At 30.5% G+C, this 22002-nt stretch overlaps 5 protein-coding genes across 5 annotated transcripts; 1 reads left to right on the top strand and 4 right to left on the bottom strand.

Annotated features, from left to right (window-relative positions):
• LOC108566159 (scavenger receptor class B member 1-like) lies at positions 1 to 3843 on the top strand. The gene is made up of 6 exons (XM_017925918.1): positions 1 to 373; positions 1753 to 1844; positions 1906 to 2066; positions 2151 to 2505; positions 2571 to 2848; positions 2909 to 3843. Exons 1-6 carry the CDS (start codon positions 190 to 192, stop codon positions 3504 to 3506), a joined length of 1668 nt encoding a protein of 555 aa, XP_017781407.1. The 5' UTR covers positions 1 to 189; the 3' UTR covers positions 3507 to 3843.
• A 20-nt stretch (positions 3844 to 3863) lies between these two features.
• Positions 3864 to 4537, bottom strand: LOC108566161. Its single transcript, XM_017925919.1, has 2 exons — positions 4427 to 4537; positions 3864 to 4375 (listed from the first exon to the last, which is right to left on the bottom strand). The coding sequence occupies exons 1-2, from the start codon at positions 4520 to 4522 to the stop codon at positions 3884 to 3886; spliced, it is 588 nt and encodes a 195-aa protein (XP_017781408.1). The 5' UTR covers positions 4523 to 4537; the 3' UTR covers positions 3864 to 3883.
• Positions 4538 to 5270: 733 nt separating this feature from the next.
• On the bottom strand, positions 5271 to 6976 carry LOC108566108 (alpha-tocopherol transfer protein-like). The gene is made up of 6 exons (XM_017925830.1): positions 6856 to 6976; positions 6137 to 6287; positions 5825 to 6077; positions 5652 to 5762; positions 5487 to 5583; positions 5271 to 5419 (listed from the first exon to the last, which is right to left on the bottom strand). Exons 1-6 carry the CDS (start codon positions 6974 to 6976, stop codon positions 5271 to 5273), a joined length of 882 nt encoding a protein of 293 aa, XP_017781319.1.
• A 2313-nt stretch (positions 6977 to 9289) lies between these two features.
• On the bottom strand, positions 9290 to 12742 carry LOC108566124 (alpha-tocopherol transfer protein-like). The gene is made up of 7 exons (XM_017925846.1): positions 12653 to 12742; positions 11265 to 11389; positions 10219 to 10369; positions 9902 to 10154; positions 9734 to 9844; positions 9579 to 9675; positions 9290 to 9520 (listed from the first exon to the last, which is right to left on the bottom strand). The coding sequence occupies exons 2-7, from the start codon at positions 11383 to 11385 to the stop codon at positions 9369 to 9371; spliced, it is 885 nt and encodes a 294-aa protein (XP_017781335.1). The 5' UTR covers positions 11386 to 11389; positions 12653 to 12742; the 3' UTR covers positions 9290 to 9368.
• A 2692-nt stretch (positions 12743 to 15434) lies between these two features.
• Positions 15435 to 20127, bottom strand: LOC108566125 (alpha-tocopherol transfer protein-like). The gene is made up of 6 exons (XM_017925847.1): positions 20003 to 20127; positions 16245 to 16395; positions 15932 to 16184; positions 15763 to 15873; positions 15609 to 15705; positions 15435 to 15522 (listed from the first exon to the last, which is right to left on the bottom strand). The coding sequence occupies exons 1-6, from the start codon at positions 20109 to 20111 to the stop codon at positions 15443 to 15445; spliced, it is 801 nt and encodes a 266-aa protein (XP_017781336.1). The 5' UTR covers positions 20112 to 20127; the 3' UTR covers positions 15435 to 15442.
• Between the last annotated feature and the right edge of the window lie 1875 nt (positions 20128 to 22002).

Below are 22002 nucleotides of genomic sequence, written 5' to 3'. Positions count from 1 at the left end.
TGATAAGAGATTCATTCAAGTCTAATCAGCATCTCTGCAAGCAGCAAGCACCGAGCAAACAGATCAATTAATTCCTATTCGGTTACTATTACTATTTCTTTTTTATTATTACTACTACTTCGTCCGTTTATATTGCATCGATTTGTGATAAATAAAAAACAGTAGTTTCTGCAAAAAAAAAAAACAACAATGTTTCGTTCACAATCCGATATGGAGAGTGGTCGCATTCGTACCGCGCCACAAAGGAACTTCGAGAACAACTGTCAGCAGATATTCAACACGAAAGAACTGCTGAACAAAATTCAGAACACCGAGGTTGGACCCAAATATTTTGAACTCTGTGGATATGAATTGCACATAAGGCAGATTTCCGGTAAGTCTCAAACTAATTTTAAGCTTTTGAATACCATAATTTAACATGAGTAAAAATCTTGAAGTTTAGATTTCGAATGGTATAATTGGAATAGTTTATTAAACATCAGAACATATAATATTTCAAGTTATGGAATTAGTTAGAGTTAATATACATCGAACAATTCAAGTTTAGATTTTAAATGGGCTTACAAATTATTTCAAATCAGGTAGTTGTCAACAAAATTTTGTAGTAGGTTTAACGACCTTGCGAAAACTCATTCAACATTGATAGTAAACAGAATCGGTTTTAAATAGATTAATGTCAACTGCTTTGCAGTGGTCAATAAACTTTGGTACTTACGAGATATTGGCAAGATTTAAAAAAGTTGTATTTTTCTGCAATAAATATATGACGCGCGCGGGAATCTCTTTCTTTTCTGGTAAGATGATATCAAGTCTAGACTTCGGGTCGGGGTTATCACCCGGTTGGCAACCTTGTCATCATCTATTGGTATAATGCGATGCTATTTTTTTTTAGAAAAATTGGCAAATTTTTACCAAAGCTTATCATTGTGAAAATAGTACATGTTCAGAACAACTTTCATTATTATAATGATCAATTTCATTACTTTATTATATATTGTTCTATCTGGGAGAGCTCACATTGTTATCGATAATTATGTAATATGTCAACAAATAATTTGTTAATAGATATTGCACCATTCGCTACTTGCCTCTCTCATTAATGACTTATCTGTAACTGAGGCTCATTCACGTGAGGGAAATGCAACAATACAAATACGATTACATTTTTTCTGCTCAAACATCAATCAGAATCTGAACATACGATTTTTCGACCCCGTTCCGATTGAAGACGTCTTTAAGCAATCTCATATAAATTGCCACAAAGTTTCAAAATCGGACATAATGCAAGCTAGTTGTATCTGGCTTCGGGTGGTGTGATCTTTGCATGTCAAAGAGTTCATCTCGATGTTTACACAATGAACGGACGTAATCCGTCGGCTAATCTAATTCCGAAAGTGTTATCGCAATGCGTCAAAAGTCGCTGGCAAATTGAGGCTTTGGAGAAGAGATCTACAAAAAAACAAAATAAAATAAGCAGAGGTCTCTGATCGCCAATACTAATTATCATCTCAGATCCACGTTCAGAATAAATCGATGCAAATAAAAATAAAATGCAGTTGAATTAAAAATGTATTATCGATAACCTATCAAATGCGGCGCCTGTCTTGCTCGTACTTGCATTGGTTATCATCATATGTCTGGCAATAATAGGTAATTGAAATTTTAAAGACTTATCGCTCTGACCTCAAAACAGAATCATCCTCAAACTGCATCGAATCTAATCTTGATATTTTTTTTTGTTGTCTTTTGCAGTACTCATTGCCCTATTCATCCTTTTCGTGGCCAGTTGCAGTGTCGGTTTCATTTTCTGGGGCACCAGCATTTTTCAAAATGCCATTTTATCCGTAAGTCTTACAAATTAACTCAATAAATAAAATTTTCTAAACATTTTTTTTAATCCTTCAGAAACTCGTAATCTCCAACGAATCTGAAGCATACCAAGATTGGGTGAGTCCTACGCCGACGAGGTTCCACATTTACATCTTCAATTACACCAATGTTGAAAACGTCGAAGCCGGATACGATGACAAGTTGAACGTCAATGAATTAGGACCTTTCATTTATGAGTAAGTATTCAAACGGATGATCATCTTTAAAGTTGGATTAATTTTAAAACGGTTTGCTAATTGTTGTTTTTATTATATAATTAGAGATCGCATGGAACGTGTGAATGTCAAGTTCAGCGATGATGGAAACACAGTTAAATTCCAAGAAAAACATACGTTCAAGTTCTTGCCACATCTATCGAAGGGTCGCAGACAAAATGATAGAATTGTTGTACCTAATATGCCTCTGCTCAGCGCTGCAGCCATGAGCAAGGATTCTTTCTATTTGACCAGGATGGCAATGTCCGGATTGTTCAGGAGTTTAAACGCTCATCCATTTGTTACCCTTCCAATCGATAGATTTGTATTTGGTTACGACGATGATCTTTACAATTTGGCTAAAGGTGTTTTGGCTCTGACTAAACCTCTGCCATTTGAGAAATTTGGACTCTTAGCTAATGTAAGTTAATTTAATTTTTGAGTTTTCTGGTCATGGTATTTATTTATTTGTTTTTGTTTATAAAGAGGAATGGAATTGCTAAAGACGTCACTGAAATATACACGGGTAAAGATGATATCAACAAGGTTGGCACCATCAAGAGCATGGCCGAAAAAGCTAACTATGATCATTGGTTGAACGAAGATTGTAACAACGTGGATGCCGTCGAAGGAGTGCTTTTCTCGCCAAAACAAATACACAACAAAGCCCCAGTCGAATTATTGTATAAAGATATCTGCAGGAAGATGCCATACAGTTTTGAGAAGGAAATTAAGATCATGAACAATACTATTAAAGCCTATAGGTATAATATTAAAAAATAGCGTATGAAGACACTTTATTAAATTATTAATTTTTGTTATAGATATACAGTTGATGAAAACGTTTATGGTCATCCCAGCATCGACAATCCCTCAAACCAATGTTACTGTGACATGGAGGGAGGATGCCCACCTCATGGCCTCTTCAACGCCACAAAATGCGCCTTTGGTACTCCTCTCTTTATCTCGAAACCACACTTCTACCAAGCCGATCCCAGTCTGTTTGAAGCCGTCACCGGATTGAACCCAAATCCAAAGAACCATCAAAGTTTTATCGACATTCATCCATTCATGAGCTTCACCACGCAAGGCTGGACACGCGTTCAAACCAATATACAGGTTAAGAAATCCTTCGGAATTACTCAACTTTCAATGTTCGAGGACGACATGTTTCTACCAATTGCATGGATGGAATTTGGAGTGGACGCTAAAGATCTTTCTGATAAGGCGAAGCAAGTCATCTACGATTCTACTTATTTAGTGAACGGAATAGATATGGCTTTCAAAATCGGCTCACTTCTAATGGGTTTCATCACTTTGCTCTCCATAGTTTTGGTGATTAGAGGAAGGACCTGCAGGAGCATTGAGAAGTTGGGCAGAACCATGACAGGGGAGAGCAGATTGATTGCAACTGATCAGTGATCGTTCCGATCTGAACCAAGACTGAGCTTGTTCTCTCTAAATAATTTATATACTTAATCATTCATACTTTTATCTTCCGTCCAATGAAGAAATAAGGATACTCACATACCATTGAGATTCACTTGTTTTATACTCGCTTCTCGCTCATTTTATTTTTATTTTGTTATTTTATTTACTTCGGAAAAAAACCGGAGATTTCATCTAGGATGATTCGTTTTAAGAGTCGATCATGTTTTTATTTTTTTGTTGACATCGTTTTAGAGCTTAACGCTGAATACTCATATACGTTAAATAATTGTAGATACATATATTTATATACACTTGTTACTATTATATTTTGTTATTAAAAACCAAAAATACTCTAATTACGTATTTATTTACAAATTGATGCATTGTTCCCAAGGCATCCTGTAAGCTTCGTCGAACATTTTCAGTAGGTCGCAGTTTTTGAAGTCATCAATAGCTGTCCTCAAACGGTTGCAATAGAAATTCATACCAGGTACTATATAAGTACAGTAATATTCTCTCTCTTCAGCCGTGTTGATTTCCATGAAGTCCGAGGGGAAGGAAGTGATTTTAGATTCGACTTCCGCATCTGCTTCACCCACGTAAGTGGATGGACACAACTCGAAAAGATTTTCCACGTAGGAAATGGCAGGTTTAGGTAGGGAATACTTTTGGCAATTAATTGGACCGTTCTGAATATCTTCGTTTAGTTTACTGACTGCTGCCAACATATTCTCGTTAATTGTGTTGCTCAAATCCTCGCTTTCTTGCGAGTACGAGGACATGGTATCTGTCGCCGCATTTACAGCATTTTCAATATTCACAACACAGGACTCGTAGTCCATGCATCCTTGACTCGAGACCTAAACATTTATAGTAAATACGTTAAGAATCTTACATTTTTAGTAACTTACCACAAGCCCCAGTACAACCAAAACCACAGTTTTCTCAATCATTTTATTCTGCAACTTTATAATTTCACTGAGCTGCTCATATTTATATACCCACATGATAAGTTATCTTCTATTGTTTTATTCATCGCGTGAAAGTGTGTTACTTTTGGAATTATAACATTTATTTGAATTACTTATTAGCTTTGCTTTTGGATTATGTAGATGTGGGACGGTTTTTTTTTTGCAACAAATATGTTAAATTGACCTTTTTCTGGCATTCGTTAATACAAGTTTACCGAAAGATTTATAATTTGAACACGTTATTAACAAACCATGGACACGCAAGCAATTACTGTAATCTTGTCGCTCCTGTTGTTTAATTCATAATCTATTTTTAAAACAAAAAAATAGAACACAATTTGCATGTTTCGCCTCGCAATTCTCAAGTAGTTAGATTATTCTTTATAATTTGAATTGATTTATAAAATGTTATCAACTCAATTTCTATTTTTATCCAATATATTCCATATATTTATGGAATATGTAAAATATGACAGAATTAGTAGTTTAAATAAAGTAATACCTCAATTAACGAAAAGGATATGTTCCATGAAATTGCTTTGTTAAGTGAAACTTATTTTAGAACTAATCATGAAATGACCGTTATTGAAATTTTGTTTAGAATTTCCTATATAAAAAGTTACTGTAAAATCCTGTAATTTGTAAAAAAATGCGCTGAAAACAATTGGCAAAAATCTCATTCTGCAATATGTTTTTTTTTGAAGCGGTCATTTAACCGCTAATGGTAGTAATAGGTATATATGAATAAAATAATCAATTAAAGTAAATTACAGTTTGTTCTAATTTAATCTATATCTAGCTTCTTGAACGTTCCTTCAACTCCAAAGAAAGCGCTTCCATTGGCTTTTTCTTGCCTTTTACTTTCGTCCACGCAGTTCTTTTCATCCTGGACAAAATAATCTGCATTTTCCAACAATTTCTTGATGAAATCCTCTAAGAAAAAAAAAAAAACAACATTTACATATTATATTTATAAAGATTTGTATATTCACTGTCATACCGTGCAATTCTTTGGTGGATACAGTTCCACCAATTGACTCAGGAAGTCTATCAGCTGGGATGATGTTTGTTATGGATTTTCCTTGATGGACATGAATCTAAAAATAGAAAATTTCAAATTATATGTTATTTAATAGATATTATTTCGTAGCATTCAAATAAATACCATGTTAAATAATTCTTTACTCATGGTCGGTTTTATTAAACTAATGACTGAGTCCAAGAACGTCGGTGGATTGCAAAAATGTATGGCTTTCAAACGAAACGGAAAACCCTCCTGCAATATATTTAAAAATAAAAATCAAAGTTTTCAACAAAAAATCAATACCTAAAATTTACCTGAAAGTATTGCAGAGTTTTCTTAAGTGTCATCAAGTTGATCCTTGTGAAATGACCAAACGAACTTCCTGCGAAATCAACGAGCACAACGTGACCTTGTATACATCCTACCTCCTGCAGCCACAGATGCATAAGCATATCACACGTTTTCATGCTAATTTCGAAATTGTAGTTCTTCGGATCAGTGTTAATTAGCAGTCCATAAATCATGCCGTATCCTTCTGGTGTTAATTGCGGTAACGTCGTGTTAAAACTTTAAAATAATTTAATCATCGCTTAAGGAAATTGATTAACTCGTTAGTAGAAACTTACAAATGATCGCATTGCTTGATGAATTTACGAGGATCGCGGTTTTTGAAGATTTCTGGACAATGAGTACGTGCCGTGTAGAAGTTATCGATAGATTTCTTTGCTGCTTCGATGCTGTAATAGCAACTGTGCAAAAACAGGATCAACTGTAATTCTTGAATAAAAAAAAAAGTTTAAAATAATACATTTTTTTATAAACAATTGAAAAAATAAGTTAAAATACAATATATACAATACACACAGTGTGGGTAATCGGTCTGCCAATATACCGGACTGTTTGAAACAAGAACTTTAAAACGTAAAAAAATAGAATTGGTTGAATAAACGAAAAAAACCTATCATTTTTATTTAAAAAATATGTGTACCATTCTTTTAGAATTTATATTATTTTACTGAATTAAAAATTTGATTGTTTAGAAATTATCAAACTACAAAATTTTACGAAATTGGATGTAAATATTTTATTTTTACTTTTTTTTATATAAATAAAATTTTAAAGATGTTTTCCTTGATGGACTATGTAAATTAATTTAATCTGCGATTGTGACACATATGAGGCTACGTTTTGCGTCACCTTTTTGATTCATTTAAATATAAATGAAATGAAACATATCTTATTAATTATACACGTGTTTTCATTTGAATAAAAAAAAATCCATTTTATTCAGTAGAAAAACTTTGGTTGATAGCCCTTAAGTTAAAAGGACATTGCATATACAAACCTGTAATCTGTGGTAAATGTGGTTGCATCTTTAACCACTCTTGAAGTACTTCAATATCCTCACGTTTGAGATCTTTGCACGTTTTGTACAAATTCTCAACATCCGCAAATTTATTGGCCATTTTACTGAAAATAAAATATCAAAGTTATTCAGTTTCATTGAATATGACATTTACAAATTAAAATTTAATTAAAAGTACATAAGGAATTCAATAATTCGCATAGTACGGATAATCGGTTCCGCCAATATTGCGTACTAATGAAATAAGAGAAAAATTATCATTTTTGTACAAAAAACTAACAATTTTGTGTACTACTTTCAAAAATTTATTTTTATTTTGCTCAATTCATTTTTTTTAATATTAAAATCAGATGGTCAAAATCTATGGTCAATTCAGACTAATCAAATCCGTTCTATGAGAGGTATTGCTGTACATTTTAATTTTATTCTTGTTTTGAAAAGCTTATAACTATAGTTTTGTTTGTGAATATTTCTTGTAAATACATTAAGTTAATTGCAAAAAAGATATGTAAATGTGTTATCGGCTAAGTAACAAGACTATTTGTTTATCGTGAAAGGTATGAAAAACAATATTATTTTTAGTTTTAAATGTATTCGTATTAATAGAATATGAATATTTAATTCCTTGAATTGATTTAACAATTATGTTAAAAAAAGTAATTATAGATAACATTTTTGTTAAGTATTTTCAATTGCGAAAAATCTAATTAATACTATTTATTACTTTAATTATATTCATTCAAAAAATATTGGTCATTTTGTCCTAAAATAAAGGACGAAGAAATCATTAATTTATAAGCTCTTGGTAAAGTTAAAAAGATTTAATAAATAATTATTTTATATTAAAATAAGAATACAATTTAAATGGATATATTTCATATAATTGAATATTTTATTTGTTAGTTACTATATTAAAAAATAAAATTTTACAAAATAATGCCGTTAAACTGGATTATTGAATTTAATTAATGACGTGATAAAAAAATATTATATAATTGCACTATTTACTTACTTTTAGTGTAAAAATCACAATATTAAGTAAATATCCTCCTGTTTAATAGATTACATTTAACGAGATGGCAAACTACTAAATTCGCAGCTATGGAACGTGATTATGTGGAACGTGAAAACCAGTATTTGTAACCTTTCATAATTATGCAAACTATTCGCATAATTATATTAAACAAAAGTCAAAGAGTCATCGACCTAAAGTTATTATGTACAGATGAAATGTTAATCTTAACTATTTGATAATACAGAAAATAAATTCAATGAAGATAAATGAAATGTCAAAATACTTTGCACGAATAATTATTTTATTCAATTATTATAGAACACACCATCAATAAATGTTTTACATATTATAATATAATAAAGAAAACAAATAATTAATACTTGATTCAATCGAAATCTTTAAAGGTCGCAAAACGGTCGACCCCTTTAAGAGTTTCTTAAATTACTATTAATAATCGACTGATCTTAAATTATCGTCATAGCTTCCATGAAAGTTATTATTAAATATTGAAACCAATTAGAAGAAATGATACGTATTTTACTCCTAACACTGTTATATCATTCGCTGATATAAGAAATGAAATATAACATGTAAACGGCTGAATATCGAGCAACCTGCAGGCATAGTAGTGGTCGGATACGTGGATGACATGGTGGTGGTGGTTGTGATGACAAAGACGGACGATGAGTCAACACTGCAAATCAAGGCAGTGGCTATTAGAGCTGAATTGGCTCAATTAATAATATTGTATGCTGTTCATATATAGGAAGACATCATGAGGGTGTCAAGAAGAACATTGGAAACGGTTCAGCGGAGAAGAGCAAGGTTTGAGTGCTTAAAGAGCAATCTTCGGAGGCACAGTGCATGCACTAGCCGGATGGGAACCAGATGGAAGCGAATAAAGAGACTGCTGGAAAAGTGGTAGATAAATAGCATAGCTCAAAGAAGGAAAGCCTGAACCCGACGACAAAACCCACTTCCGCGTAAGCCAGGCCATTAACAGGTTAAGGTGTTTTGGTAAGTACCTGCATTTTATTGCGATCCCCCACAGTGGTGGACCACAAAGAAGTCCGGAGCATACTATCTTCAGATGCTGCAGATGCGCGAAGATGTACTAGTCCAGAATCCAAAGAGTGTTTGTTAGAAAACACGTTCGCAGGGTGGAGAAGGACAACGAAGAAGGTTGTAGAGATGACCAATACTAACAGTGAACGGAGTGCTAAATGTGCTAGCAAAAATACAATCAACATTGCAGAGTAACGTAAGTATTGGTCCTCGATGAAGAAGTGAAGAGGTTTTAGTGGGTAGAATTCCATAGTACCACGACTTCACTCGTGATGCCTATGCAAGATTTGAATAATATATATATTTCTTTTATTTACTTAATTGATAGTTGTGTATTAACATTTCCTATAATCGATTTAATTGTTATTATTATAAATTGTTATTCTAATGTATAATAATTTGTATTCATTCTTTAATCAATATCAAGCTTTTTGAATGTTCCCTCCACTCCGAATAAATCGCTAGCGTTCTTCGGTTTTCCAGGTCTTTTGCTCTCATCGCTGCATTTCTTTTCATCTTCGACGAAATAATCCGCATTTTCTAGCAGATTTTTAATGACATTAGCTAAAAAACCGAAAATAAATAAATAGAATACGTAACAAGCTACAACATTATGACTCACCATGGATTTCTTTCTTAGATAAGGTACCACCCACGGCATCTGGAAGACAATCAGCTGGTATACTCTTCGTTAAGTCATTTCTTTGATGAACGTGTATCTAAAATTTTGTTTTCATCAAGTAATTTATATTCATTTAAAATTAATTGTACAAATACCATATTAAATAACTCTTTGCTTATGATAGGTTTTAGTAAGTTAATAAGGCTATCCAAAAATGGCGGAGGATTGCAGAAATGCAGAGCCTTTAAGCGAAACGGAAAGCCCTCCTAAAATTTAAATCAAATTTAGCTAATTCAAAATGAACCTATCGATTTCATCCTTACTTGAAAGTATTGCAAACTCTTCTTGATCGCCGTTAAGTTTGTTTTGGTGAGATGCGCGAAAGTACTGCCCGCGTAATCCAAGATGATTACGTGTCCTTCCAAGCATCCGACCTGTTGCAACCACAGGTTCATCGCCATGTCGCTGGTTTTGGTTTGGAACTCGTAATCGTAATAGGCTGGATCAGTGTTTATTATTGACGTATACATTATACCATATCCCTCCGGGCTGAGCTTCGGTAAAGGTGCATTGCAACTTGAAGAAAAAAAAAAGATTCTTGTAAAGATTTCAGTTGATTGAAATCGTTATATAATTATACAAGTTCTCGTATTTTTTGACGTATTTGCGGGGATCTCGATCCTTGAAAAATTCAGGGCAATGCGTCCGGGCTGTGTAGAAGTAATCGATGCATTTCTTCGTTGCTTCTATGCTATAATAACAGCTGTGCAGGAACAGAATTAGTTGCAGTTCTACAGAAAAAAAAAATAATTAAGCTACACTTTAATTTATGATACATTTAACGATAAAACTAAAAGTTATATTACTTATTTTTTTATGGATTTGTTAGTTTTTGATGCTGCAATAGTAATAATAACTCCAAGAACACCAATACAGTCATAACTCAATTAACAAATTGGATGCATACTACGAATTTTCTTCGTTAAGTAAAATTTTATTTTTAGAGGTAAAAGTCAGAATAAAGAAAATGAAAAGCTTATTTTAAACAAAGGAAACAACGGAATTATTGAATTTAGATCGCTCAAGAACACAACACTTCTTCCTAAAACAGGATAATTTTTAAATCTTTGCTTATTAACTATTAATTATTTTGGCAGTAACTTGTTTAATGTTGTCTTATTTTTTTTTCGTTTTTCGATAGTACAATATTATAAAACTTCCACTGAAAAACCATCATCTTATCAACCATCATAATATCTTTCTAAAAACAGTTTTTCCAAAAGTTTTAATTGATATTTTCTTTTACTCTAGTTTAAATAAATTTAATGTTTGACGCAGATAATAAAAGTCAATGATAGAATCCGGAAAGTTTTGATTGCTGGAAGAAAGACAACTTTGACAAGAATGCATATATCAAACGTGTTGTGATCAGAAGGATGTTTCAGACAGTAGGATTGTCTAATAAAGAGATATTTCATCAAAATTGTTGATTTTTAATAAAACTGTTTTATTTCAGCAAAAAAGTGGTTAATTATAAATGGAGATTTGAGTGTATTTGCATTTTTTTTTATAATAAGAGACAATATAATCATAGTTTATATCATAAAGTAATTTATGATCAAAGTAAATATTAAAAAATAATTATTGCATATCATCAATTAATGATACTAATGGAAAGGCACGAACCAGTAATTTCCGGTAGATGAGGTTGCATTTTCAGCCATTCTTGCAGTATTTTGATATCTTCGCGTTTCAAGTCCTTGACTCGTTCGTACATTGCTTCCACGTCAACGCTGTTAGTTGCCATCTTCCTGTAATAATAAAATTATGTACACTCACAACAATGTGTATAGAAATACCTCGTTTAACGCAGAGTATGCGTTGCTAGACGATAAGCGCTAAACGAAGTTACTTTAACGCAGAGTTTTCCAAACTTTTCCTGGAACACTTCGTAAATCCTGAAATCCTTAAATAACCGTTCTTATAATTATCATAAAAATAAATAATTAATTGTATTAATAAATTAAAAAATTGTTACAGTTTACGATAATGAAGAACAGAACAATATTTATTTTTCAAATTTTAAATAAAGCGAATAAAACTGTATTGTATTAAGTTATATAATTTACAATAACAAGTTTTAATTACGCACAGACAATAATTAAGCAATATACACTTTCTAAGAAACTCGTGTTTTCTCTCCTAAATTGATATGGTAGAATTTTGTTCCGTAGAAAACATGACAAATTTAATTAAAAACAACAATTTAAAAAGTAATTGTTACTAAAATATAAATAAAGTAACCTGTTTTTATAGCAAGGTAATTTAATGGGAAGATACTAATCTTTTTACTCTTATGTAATTCAAAAAAATATATAATTAGTTAAATTTATTGACGTCATTTCTGAAATTACTGGTTTTTGTAAAATACATGTATATTTAATTTCAGTAGTCCAGAAATATTTGTTTAAACAATAATATTACCGTAAATAATTGTTTATAAAAAAACATAATTAAAATGAAATAAAAAAATTTAAATAATGAATTGCATTTGTGGTGATTTATATGTAAAAGTAGAACATATATATACTATTATTTTTTATTCTAATTGTTTGGTCAAAGTTTATTGTTCAATTATTTATGTAAGTGTAATTGAAATAACATGTCTGCACATCAAGGTGAAAATTGCTGTTAGTTTTGTCATTGTGCAGACAATAATTATTATATTACATTCTATTATTTAAAATTATTTTTTTAATTTGTATGAACCATACATACATAAAAGTTTGGAAAAACATTTTTTTTAATTTATATATATTATTTATGGAGCCAATAAAACTTTCATAAAATTAAAATAAAATAACTAAATACGATTATATAAATTGGTAAATTGTTATTTGCAAGAATATATTATTATGTACTGTGCATATCAACCTTGACTTGCTCATGCCTATTGCATGGTAACTTTAATTAACAATTGATATTGTTATATAATTCATATATAAATATATAGAATATTCATAAATATATGTCTTAGTCTCAGTCTCTCAATATATTATATTTAACAAACTCACGATATTGTCCCTTGGTTTTTGTACACTGTCACAACTTTAAACCACAATTGTAGATGTTCACAGTACTAGCGTCAACGTAAAATACACAGTGTATCGTATATACTTCATTTGTTTTTATAGCCTTGGTCTGTTTGTTAAATAGCATTCTGTTCCCTACTCGTTTAATTAAGTGTAGATGCCAAACCGTATATTTTTTAATAGTTTATATTGTAAGAAATCTTAGCTATTTCAATTTTTTTTGTCTAAAATTTTTTTATCTGGTTTAGTGACATTAAATTTTACAGTTATCCCTTATGTATTCAACATTTTTTTGTTTTTTTAAAAGTTTAGTTCAATTTGCCGGTGAGACTGTTTCATTTCAATCGTATTAAGTAATGTATATAACAGGAAATAGATGAGAAACATATAGATGCAAATTATTCAAAATTATTGTGTCAAATTAATTATTTAAAACTTGTGTATTATAAAATCCATTCTTAATTTTATATTCTTTATTACAGTTTTAATAAAAACAAACTGTCCACGAAAAAGTCCATGAAAGCCGAACTGACAATCTATTATGACGTGTTATCCAGCAGTCAAGACCTTAGTTTTTGCAGTACTTTCTCGGACAACTTTGATAAAATTGGTAGACGGCTGATGGGTCTGTAGGAAGTTTACAAAGCTTTATTACTTTACTAGGCTTTCTTGAGCGTAATTACTTTTTGGACAGTAATTTGCAGTTGCCTCTGTAATATGGATCAATTCATCCTGAATCACCATAAATGGATTTATGGGAGCGGCATTTGGAATGGAGACTCCAGGAACTGATTTAATTTCTTCCTATACAACCTTAACGAGGTGGTCAGCAAATAATTATGTTTTGATCTTGTCGCTTCTTGACCAACTATTATCTGGTTTGCAAATTGCTGACATTTGTTCTTTAGGATGCTTCATTTGTTTATTTATTCTTCATATTCGAAGGCCGAAGGTTATTTTGTTGACCTGCATGCAGCTGATTGAAATAATTACAATTCCAACTGAGTTATGCAGATATTGCTCTGATTTTAACCTGATATTCGATAGTAGGGTTGATTCTGAGCATTTTCTAAAACAGGATTTCCCAAACTATGTTCCGCGGAACACTAAAGTTAATAGGTGTTCCGTGAAGACATGGAATTAAATAAGAACTAAATAATTAATGTTTTTTCTCAGTGTTTTAAATTTTATTGAGTATGTGTTATTATTTAACCTACAAAATAAACAAGGTGTTCCGTGATAATTTCAGAATTTACGAAGTGTTCCTTTGAAGGAATTGTTTCAGAAACCCTGCTCTAATGAATTCCAATTGTGTTTGTTTGCTATTAAATATGATATTATTAATGAAGAATCTGATAATTCAGATCCAGATTTGTGTCTATTCCGAGATAACTGTTAGAAATTCTCTTCACACATCAAAGTCTAATAAATCTGATTATTTGTTTATGACTGGCCAGTAGGTTCATTTTTACTATAGGATAGATGCAAGAGGTTGCGTGTTTGCATTAACAATTCACGTCTTCTTGTTAAAATAAGTCTAGATCACTAGTTGGTGTTTTGAATTGTAGTAAATTCAATGAATAGCTTTACCCTGTGTTCACCAATCGTGACCTTGTAGTCAGCTTGCATGTGCTCCGTCTAAAATTTTGGATGTTTTATGCTATTTTTTATTATTAGAGCAGTGTCATCAGAATAATTTGTTTTATAAATGGTGTAATTTAGAATACTAACGTGAATCAAGTGTATGTGGTATGTGTCCAGAGACCCTGAATTTGGAGGCCTCCAAGCCAAAACCTTTAATCCACAGAGGAGCATACATTAGAAATGTTATTGTATATTATATATAAAAAAGTAGAAATATTTGTGTGAGACCAGAACCGTAAATGAATACGGTTAAGGAGCCCGGAAGGGAAGAAAAGTGTTGATCTGGAGGAACTTCAAGTTTTTAGTTGAAGTTCTTCCTCTCGAGAAAAGGAAGTGGCGCCCAGAATCTTCCCACGTAAGAAACTCACGCCCAACCCGGCTTTGAAGATTTTTTATAATATTTATAATATATGCTACCAACAATACACTTTTATCTCATTTATAAATAGTTTATCAAAATTATAGTAAATATAGAATATAGAATTATAAAATGGTAAATTTCCTAATCCTAACAAAATGTTTAAAATCTAGGATAATGACAGTTAAAAAAGGAGAAATAAAGGATTATTTTTATAATATTAATAATATTTTATTGGCTATTTTGCTTGGTTTAATCACTTTCTTAAGTTAAAAAAGTATGAACAATTATTTCCATGTGATGGTAATATTTGCCTATTTTGTTTAGTTCATTTGACATATTAATTGTTGTGATAAAGCTGATAGTTCTTATATTTTCTTAGATTTTATTAGAAGTTTTCTATTAATTACTATTACAGTGTAACCTCGCTTAAAAAACACCTTAACGAGCAAAATAAATTGTAAGAAAAATTACTCGCAAAATGGAACGCATTATCATATATTAGATAACTTTACATGGGGAAAATTGTTTCACTATACGAGTAAAAATCCGGAAATTTTGGAACGGATTATGCTCGTTACGCGAGGTTCCACTGTAGTTACAATTTGGTAAAAAGACGTTTGAATAGAATGACAACAATTGATTATAAATTGATCTTGATAGATTTTCAAATAACATCATGTATTTTGTTTACATACAAAAAACATACAAATAAAACATATATTAACAATACATTATAATTTACGAGCAAATTTGCGTTGCTTTTAAATTTAATTTGTTTCTATTGTAAATTTCTTTTCTTCTTCGACAAAATATTCAGCATTCTTTATGAGTGTATCTACTGCTTCAGCTAAAAAAAATTCAATAAATTATATAAGTTTTATCCAATATTTAATGTTAAGTAAAGCGCATTATTGTAATGTTGCTAAAATATACCGTGTATTTTACTCCTAAGCAATGTTCCACCTACAGAATCAGGAAGGCAATCAGCAGGAATATGGTCCAGAACGGCATTGCCGGAATGGACTTGTAACTAAAATGTATCAAATTGTTGATAAATAATATTTAACATTTCATTAGATATACCAACCACACTCATTACACCACTATTGATAAATGGTTTGATTAATTTCATAATTGCACTCATCATTAAGATCGGATTGCAAAAGTGGATGGCCTTCAAACGGATGGGAAAAGAATCCTAAAAAAGGAAGCGCCAATAAAATAACTCGAATAAAAATAAATATAGAATGTCTTACTTGTACATAATGTATGAGTGATTTAACTGAGCGTAATTTAACACGCATTAGATGGCTTAAAGATCCACCTTCTAAATCAAAAACAAGAACATGACCTTTCAAACATCCGACCTCCTGAAGCCAACGCAGACAGATCATGTCCAACGTTTTCACGTGCAAATCGAAATCATACGTTTGTGGATCTGTGTTTATAAGTGATATGTATATTATACCGTATCCCTCGGGAGTGAGTTTAGATAATGGCGCTATGCAACTAAAAATTAACAAATAAATGTATTATTTATAAAATATAGAAATTATCATTAATTATTACAAATTCATCAACTTCGTTTCGAATTGCCTTGGATCGCGATTTTTGAAAAATTCTGGATAAAGTGGACGAGCTTTGAAGAACTCTTCGATGCATTTCTTCGTTGCTTCAATGTGGTAATAACAGCTGTGTAGAAACAGAATTAGGAGTCGATCTAAAACATAATAATAGGAAAAAATGTTTTAACAAAAAAAAACTAGATGAATGTTTGTCTACCAGAAATATTTGGCAGATATTGGTGGCCATTTGCCCAAACTAGTATTATATTTACATCCTTTTTATAAATGTCCGTTGCAGTTTTATATAGAGATTTAAGCGAAATTAATTCGTTCATCACACGACGAAATAGTTCTTATTTTGTATTGAAAATGAAATAATACATTTTTAGGATTTTTTTTTTATAGAAAAATCAGTGGTAGGACACAATAATTACATAAATCAATTTAATTATTTAGTTTATACAAATCATCGGAGAAATGGTTATATAATTGTTTTATAATGTTTTTTAGTATAAATCAAACTCATTTTTTTATTGACATTTCATAGAAATTTTGTAGAAATTGTCTTGTAACTAAAACGGTTATGTCATTAAATCATAAATAAGTGCATGAAATTTATTACATAAATCAGACAAAAATTATTAATATATTTGTTATTTATGAATGATTTATTTTTTGTAATTATAATAAAGTATACTTTTTTTTCTGTATGTTTATTTGTTCATCCCAACTTAGTTTTTTGTTTATTATTATTATTATTATTTCCAAGTAATTTTCCTGTTCCACTTGCTATATGTTTTTTTTTTGTTGCATTATCATGTAATGCGTTTTAGTCTTATTTATTGTTAGTAGTAGTAGGTTGTCATCGTACCATTTTTGTAGCTTATTTATGTCTTTCTGAAACTTTATTTAAATTGAAAGTGTTCGATATGGTGATGAATTTGTTTCCAATCAAGTCAGGTGTATACGATATACCGCAGATATGCCTTTAAGGGATAAGACATCAGCTGAAACGTTTTCCGATTATAGTGCAATATTGCATCTGATGCAGTTGCATCACATCACCTGCAAGTACACTTGAATATAATACAGGGATGGCTACAAACATGGAGAATAAAGGTTATTGAATCGAAATCAGTACATGTCATCTTCACCATGAGAATGGACTCCTGTCTACCAGTAACGATTAACAAAAAAATAATATTGAATATTGAAAAATAAAATAGAATATTGACCTGGAAGGATCACATCCTAGCAAAAAGAAAACAACTCGAAATTATGTTCAGGAAACTCTACTGGCCGTAATAATTTCGAAAGTAAACAAGTTGTAATTTTAAAACCTGTATGGACATACGGAATACAGCTATGGGGAGTCAGCAGCAGATCCTACATTGCGACAATAGGCTCTTAGGCTCTTTCCAGTCGAAGAGCCTAAGAAGGATCATAATGCTCCATGGTATATTACTAACAGGAGAATTTATGAGGACCTTCAAATGGAAACAGCAGAGGAAACAATTACGAAAAACAGTAGCCGATACCAAAATAGACTAGACAGACATCCAAACGTACTAGCTGTAAATCTTCTAGCCTAACAACACAGCGACTGAAACGACACAAGCCACTGGATCTACCCTTGAGATTCAACAAATAACCAATAAGTAAACGATAATTGCCAATGGGTGATGTCCAATTAAAATCTTGTCAACCGCTAGATCATTTACTGAATGTTTTTATTATAGAATAGTAGTGAATATAAGGGATAATAAAAATAAATATGTCGCTGTTGATACTATTCTATTATGTTGCTTCGTCTTTATGTTCGTAGAGAATACATGTGACATCCGCATTCATGTACAAATTCCCTTCTAGTTCAATTTCAGCTATGTCATTAGTGTAAATACTATACAACATTGGAGCCAGGACTCCTCCCTGTGGGACCTCGAATTTGTTGTACATTTCATACACCTCAGAATCCATCATCTTAACTGCTTGATGTCTATCTATAAGGTATGACCGAAAGAGCATCGATGCTCGGCCAACCACTCCCATACTACTCATATTATGGAGCAATTTCTCCATGTGAACCGTGCCAAAATCCTTTTGAGATCTATAATTACCGCAATGCTTCTTATCTTTGAAGTCACGTCTACTAATACCGCAATAGTACTTGATTTTGCCTGGAATCCGTATTGCTGTCGATTGATCAGGTTGTTCTCATTCATATATTCTGTCTTCTGTGGATTACTTTATCGACTATTTTGGCAAATACTGATGTTACTGCAATTGGCCTGTAATTTTCTGCTCGATATTTTGCTTTGTTTTTGAACATTGGTATTATTGTTGCTTTTTTTATTTCTGGTAAAATAAAAATTAAACAAATTCAAACTATTCATTCCATATCATCGATTTATGCTCTCCCCATATAAGATCATCGGCAATGGTTCCCTGTCTCGGTGTAATATCTTATTTTCGAACTCTTTAACACTTTGAGATGCGAAAATTGTACATAAACCTGTAATAAAAGCTGTAAAGAAATATTAACACACGATATTCTCATTAAAGAGAAAACGGAAAATGCAAATATATACTTTCTTTATGATCACATCTTTATTCGGAAAGATACTGTATGCTTATAAAGATGTTTATCTCAATCAATAATTTATTAAAAAAACCTGTTATATATTTTTCCATTTTTTATGGTAAAACTTGCGTAATGCGAAATTTATTTTATTCAATGTTGTAATAAAATGACCTTAGAATTTAGACATGAACAGAATATCGTGTATAACAAACGTGTTTTTTAAATTTACTTAATAACATTTATACGTGAATGTGTTGTACTTGTAAATTTAATTGCACAACGTTCAATAGTCCAGTTTACTTTTATGAACTAATAGCAAAAAAATGATTAAAATATTAATTAAAAGAAAACCTTTTCATTAAAAATAAAATGTAAATAAAACATTGTCATATGTTATTTCATTTATGCTTATCTTTAAAAACAAATTACAATTAGATAAAGTCCAATTTTCCAGTAATATTAATATAATGTTTATTTCAATAAATTAAGATAAATATTTTAAAGTTTTCTTAAATTATTAGGGATTATAATATAATTAAGTAAGACACTCCATTTCTTTTTGATTGAAATATTTTATTAACAAAAAAACTAAATGCAAATTCATGTTCAATACATGAAGAAGAAATGTAATAACCTTCAAAATACCATACATATTTAATATATAATTCTATTATTCTATTGTAATTAGAGAAATATTATTAATTAATGTATATTATAGTCATTTTGTTTTCAATTTTGGGTAAATAATTATCAGTTTGATTTATTTATATTTAGAGTTGACTTCTTCTTTTTGTTCAGGGAGTTTATATAATTCTATATTATTTTGTGTACTAGTTCTGATGTAATTGTATTATTTATATATTTTATTTTGTGTACAATCTGGCCTTTAAATAATATTAGTTTAATAATTGTATGTTAGTTTTGACTTATTCCAATAACTAATTTTGTTAAAAAATATATTTTTGTTGTATTTTTTCTATCTATGCTATTAAAAATATCTTAAATAGATTTATTCAAATTGCATTTGTTAGATAAATATTATAAATTTTAATTAGATATTTAGTCACTATATTTAATCAAAATGCAACACTTGATATTTGTATATATTGTATCAAGTAAATATTTAAATAAAATTTGTATGTAAGTGAAAAATGAAACATTAATGTTTTTGTCCTTATTACCAGTAATTGGTGGAATTTGTGTTTGATGTTTGAGCCAATCCTCGAGAGTTTGTACATCTTCCCTCTTGAGATCGTTGTTGTTTTTGTAGAACACTTCACAGTCGGACATTGTTAAGTAGATTCGCTTTCTGTAGATGATAACCTAAATATATCTAAATTTGAAATTGGAAAGCGCACGCCTTAAAACCGCACGTCATCGGCACTCAAGACGACGTTACACGACGATTATTAAAACAATTTTCTATAGAAGATGGGGTTTGCTTGTAATTACAGACCTTTAAACTACAGGAAAAACAAATCAATGTGCTATATATTCTAATATTTATGTACGACCTTGTTTCTCATTAATTACTAGTAGTCACATACCATAAGCAACAATTTTCATTTAATATCTACTTTGAAATAAACTTTATACAAAACCTACAAAATGTTTGAAAAAATTTCACTTGTTTTCATTACTTGAAATAAACTTAAATCGATTTTCGCCTAATTTTACAGTATATTTTAGTAAATAAATCTAAGTCTAGAATCTTTTTTTTTAATTAATTAATTTTGTTTTCAATTAAATTAATTTCTAAACCATTCAAGTTTTCCTGGAAATTTTAAATTATTTTAAGATTAAAAAAGTTCTCTCGACTTTACCAACTGCAACAAGTAATGTCAGTTCAATCAGTGCCAAATAGAAAAAGTTCTTCAAGGTTTTGATTATAAATTCACGTCTTTGATGTACTAATGCCAGTAATTCTTCGAGATAACAATTTAGGCTCTATTTCAAGTTCATCCAGTACAGTATCTTTATTTTCTTTTTTATTTAATGTATTTTCTAACAATTTAAATTTTTCATTTAGTTCTTTCATTTTAGGACAGCATTAATTTTTGTATACAAATTTATACGATTTTATGACGTTACTGACTCTGTTTTTCATTGAAGAAATTGCTGTTGGTTCATTTTTTTAAAATAGCTGGATATTTGATTTTCCGAATAAAAGAAATAATAGCATAAGTTATGATCAATTGATTCCAATGTTACATTATGTTTGTTTATCTAATTTGTTTAACTAATTTTTTGTATCAGTCAAAATTTTCAGCACTTCGATCACAGTGATTTAATTCTAATATAAATACTAATTTACCATCTATAATGATAATGTTAATATTTATCGTAACAAGCATATTTCTTAATGTTAAAAGAAGTAAATATAGAAAAATTTTGAATCGTTTTAAATTGACCAGTATCAGTATGCAAGTCAAGTTGTATAGTTATAATGAAAAATCAATATTGACCAGCCTTACAATTTTATATAGTGAATTGATTAGCAACAATGTCCTTCTGTCCTTATTAGCTCCAAAAATGTAAAAATTTATACGTGTCTTTTAAAATTTATTAAGATTGCAAAAGTATCACTATAGAAAAGTGCTCCCCAACCTTTTTATCGCCGCGGATTGATAATTTAACCGCGGCCCGTGGATACAGTTATACCAAAAATGATTATACATTTAACTAACTAGATTCTAGTGAGTTAAAATAAAATGGAAATAATTTAATGTTCCTTCGGCGGCCCTGTATCTTTTGATCCACGGACCGAGAGTTGGGTACCACTAGACCACCCAATACCACACGTGCAGTTTCCCAAATAAAAATATCAATCTATATTAACCATTCGAGGTCTCTCCTAACATCCTTATACTGAATCCGGTTTGAAAGCAGTTATTTAGTGTAGTCATTCCACATGTTTTTCCTCCCAGACCCCGGTAACTCAGGCTAGATTAGTATCGATCAACAAAGGCTGGCGAAATTGTGAAAGATGCGCAAGCTGAGTGAAGTATGGAGGAGAAAAGATAAGAAGAGGTAATAATGAAAAAACTACATGTATTATAAGAAGTTATAAATATAAATAGAGTTGCGATAATGTTATATTTAGTGTTATTGTAGATTTGACATGATTGTGTTGTGTCCAACTATTATTATTATTATTGTTAATAGAGTATATAAACAAACT

This window comes from Nicrophorus vespilloides, unplaced genomic scaffold (genome assembly GCF_001412225.1).
Source record: "Nicrophorus vespilloides isolate i.1.1-1 unplaced genomic scaffold, Nicve_v1.0, whole genome shotgun sequence".
Lineage (NCBI taxonomy): Eukaryota > Metazoa > Arthropoda > Insecta > Coleoptera > Silphidae > Nicrophorus > Nicrophorus vespilloides.
This window is presented reverse-complemented; position numbering and strand designations above follow the sequence as displayed.

Excerpts from the sequence above, each read along its gene's own strand:
- LOC108566159 (XM_017925918.1), top strand. The coding sequence starts at position 190 with ATGTTTCGTTCACAATCCGATATGGAGAGTGGTCGCATTCGTACCGCG. Across the intron at positions 2,067-2,150 it reads TTAGGACCTTTCATTTATGA|AGATCGCATGGAACGTGTGA; the intron begins GTAAGTATTCAA and ends TTATATAATTAG. Across the intron at positions 2,849-2,908 it reads AATACTATTAAAGCCTATAG|ATATACAGTTGATGAAAACG; the intron begins GTATAATATTAA and ends TTTTTGTTATAG.
- LOC108566161 (XM_017925919.1), bottom strand. The coding sequence starts at position 4,522 with ATGTGGGTATATAAATATGAGCAGCTCAGTGAAATTATAAAGTTGCAG. Across the intron at positions 4,376-4,426 it reads TGGTTGTACTGGGGCTTGTG|GTCTCGAGTCAAGGATGCAT; the intron begins GTAAGTTACTAA and ends ATAAATGTTTAG.
- LOC108566124 (XM_017925846.1), bottom strand. The coding sequence starts at position 11,385 with ATGGCAACTAACAGCGTTGACGTGGAAGCAATGTACGAACGAGTCAAG. Across the intron at positions 9,845-9,901 it reads AGAGTTTGCAATACTTTCAA|GAGGGCTTTCCGTTTCGCTT; the intron begins GTAAGGATGAAA and ends TTTAAATTTTAG. Across the intron at positions 9,521-9,578 it reads ATCTAAGAAAGAAATCCATG|CTAATGTCATTAAAAATCTG; the intron begins GTGAGTCATAAT and ends TCGGTTTTTTAG.
- LOC108566108 (XM_017925830.1), bottom strand. The coding sequence starts at position 6,976 with ATGGCCAATAAATTTGCGGATGTTGAGAATTTGTACAAAACGTGCAAA. Across the intron at positions 6,078-6,136 it reads ATCAAGCAATGCGATCATTT|TTTTAACACGACGTTACCGC; the intron begins GTAAGTTTCTAC and ends ATTATTTTAAAG. Across the intron at positions 5,584-5,651 it reads GTAAAGAATTATTTAACATG|ATTCATGTCCATCAAGGAAA; the intron begins GTATTTATTTGA and ends TTCTATTTTTAG.
- LOC108566125 (XM_017925847.1), bottom strand. The coding sequence starts at position 20,111 with ATGTCCGACTGTGAAGTGTTCTACAAAAACAACAACGATCTCAAGAGG. Across the intron at positions 16,185-16,244 it reads GAAACGAAGTTGATGAATTT|TTGCATAGCGCCATTATCTA; the intron begins GTAATAATTAAT and ends GTTAATTTTTAG. Across the intron at positions 15,706-15,762 it reads ATAGTGGTGTAATGAGTGTG|TTACAAGTCCATTCCGGCAA; the intron begins GTTGGTATATCT and ends GATACATTTTAG.